The 2678-nt window shown below is 42.4% G+C and overlaps 1 protein-coding gene across 1 annotated transcript; it reads right to left on the reverse strand.

Annotated features, from left to right (window-relative positions):
- Nucleotides 1-298: 298 nt before the first annotated feature.
- Nucleotides 299-2672, reverse strand: LOC110306986 (disintegrin and metalloproteinase domain-containing protein 21-like; the record flags this gene model as incomplete). The annotated part of the gene is made up of 1 exon (XM_021179174.1): nt 299-2672. A coding segment is annotated over one exon (2226 nt), but the record flags the coding sequence as incomplete, so codon positions are not given.
- Between the last annotated feature and the right edge of the window lie 6 nt (nt 2673-2678).

Consider the following 2678-nt stretch of genomic DNA (forward strand, 5'->3'; position numbering starts at 1 on the left):
AATCAAAACAAACTTAAAAAGTGGTAAATTATATGGCATTAAGAGGCTAGAGAGATGACACAGCAGTTAAGAGCGCTTGCTGCTCTTGCAGAGACCCTGAGTCTGGTCTCCAGCACACAAGCTGGGCGATCCACAACTACCTATAACTCCAGCTCTCTCGGATCCAACTCTGGCCTCCACAAGAAACTGAACTCACAGTTCTACACAGAGAATTAATGAGAGAGGGGAAATGAGAAAGATAGACAATATGAAATAATTATAAGAAATTTAAATATAGAAACACAATGCTAATTCCCCATGATTTTATTTCAAGATGAAATGCTCAGATTTGTGAATGATAACATGACTGATGGGAGACAATGGAGAGTTTCTTGTGGTCAATGACATGGATTTTGTCCATTGTGTGGCTCCAATTAGTTTAGGATGAAGTCAATTAACTTTTATGCTTAGCGTCGTTGGGGCACTTCTGGACGTAATACTGCTTTTGCAAGTGCACCAAAAATAATCAAAGCCACGATAAGAAAAATGCGAGCACCTAAAATAATTAATAGCTTGTTGATACTCACATGGATTTTGGCTCGATATCTCCTCAGAGGGTTAGTTATAGGGCCACTGTTTATACTACCACCTTTTCCTCTTTGTAAACAATTTGGTGGTTGCCAACCTTGAACACAGTGACAGTTGCCTTTGTTGTTGCACACCCCTCTGAAGTTACAGGAACTAACGTTGCAATTAAACTTCAAAGTTTGATGAAAAACACATCTTTGAGATTTACAGTATTTTCCAGGGCCACAAGTTGCACCATCCATTACAAGCCCTATTTCTGGACGTTCTAAACCATGGTGTATATCATACCCAAAGCACTGTACTTCTTTAACATCTTGAACCTTTAGGTGATAAAAGGTCATGTGCTCACCTCCACCAGGAATACGCTTGACACCATCACAGTGGATCATTCCACAAAAAACATCCTCCTTTTGACATGGGACAGTTTGGCTTCCTCCTCGTATGATTCTTACACCACAGTTTCCAAATCGGTCACCTTTGACATTTAATTCATTATAGCATGCTGGTGAACTATCTTTTACTTGGTATCCAAAAAGAGCTTGACACTGCAATTGACGGTCACTACAGTTTCCTGCTATGCAGACTGCCAGTGGAGAACAAGGAGTTCCATCCATGATGTAAAAATTTCCTGGGCAATGCTCTGAGACTCCACTACAGTACTCTGGAAGATCACAAATACCATTTTTGTCTCTGCATATTGTTCCAGTGGGTGCATACTTACAAGATAGACAGCAATCTCCTGTATTACAATAGCTGCCCGGAGTCAACTCACAATCGACTCCACAACACTCATCAGCGGTACAGTCTTTCAAAGAACCACAGTCACATGTCTCACTGGCCTCCACTATCTTATTTCCACAACGAGGAACGCGATAATGTTGTTGTCTATATGTACGGCGCACTTCACTCATGCAAGGGTCCCAACCATGGATCCTCAAATGTAGCATATCATGGGTACAATTGCTAATCATATCCTGAAGAGTAGGAAATTCATTCATGAGACAACTGCTCCTTCTGAAACAAACACAGCCCGATGAATCATGCCTTACATTCAGAAGGTGACCCACTGCATGTGCCAGGAAAGATCCAGCCAGAAATAAATGGTTTGTTCCTACATATGTATATAATACTCCCCAGTTGGGGTTACATATTCCATCCTGAAAGCCTGCATAATCTGTATTTCCAAGCTTTTTTCCAAGGAGAAGAGCTGTAGTGGCATGCTCAAATTCCCAAAAGTAACCAGCTTTCCAATAGCCAAATAATTCCATCATTCTCCAAACATTGTTATAATGTGAGGAAATTGAGTAGTGGTCCCTGTCATTCCAAATACACACAGTACGCACGTACACAAACATTCCACTCATTTTATAAATGCTATGTGAAATGCTGGTCATAACCAATATTAACTCAAGTGAGGCAGTTGAATTGCTCCCAGTTTGTTTGTATAATTCATGAGTCACCGTGAATTGTATTCCTACATTTTTCAAATGGTAACGCCACAGATATACAGGGGCTGCTCTGGGACTTCCAGCGAGCTTAGTCTCTTGAGGGAGGTCACCTGCCTTTGCCATAATCTCATCATTTCTACACTTTTTCGACTCACGTGACCTTTCGTCCACCACAAGCAGAGAAATTACATGCTCAAATTTGGAAGACGATGCCAACGGTTTGATTTCATAAGTGAAGTCATCCACCTGTATCATGCCTTTCAGACCTCCAGTGCAGGTATCTAGTGTAGCTTGGGACCCAGGGACTCCTTCCAGGTAGCTGTAGAAGTAACAATCCCGAGGAACAAATGGGTAATCCTTCTGCTGGGCTCCTTGGTCATTAGAGGTATATACAGGAAAATTTTGAGGAATCATGTTTTTCTTGAGTTTCATGTGGACCACATGTCTTTGTCCCCTAAAGCGCATGCTATAGGTGATGTGCCCTGACATATCACTTTTGCCCATTCTCTGGGGAACCTTCCTGGGGATGACAATTTCAGAGGTAGAGAAGCGCCATTTGGGTGGGCTACGGGAACAGCAGGCAGGAGACAACAGTGCCCAGAGCACAGAGAGCCAGAGAGCACCTCTCAGGAGGGCCAAAGTCCAGGTAGATGGTCTGAGGAA

This window comes from Mus caroli, chromosome 12, assembly GCF_900094665.2.
Source record: "Mus caroli chromosome 12, CAROLI_EIJ_v1.1, whole genome shotgun sequence".
NCBI lineage: Eukaryota > Metazoa > Chordata > Mammalia > Rodentia > Muridae > Mus > Mus caroli.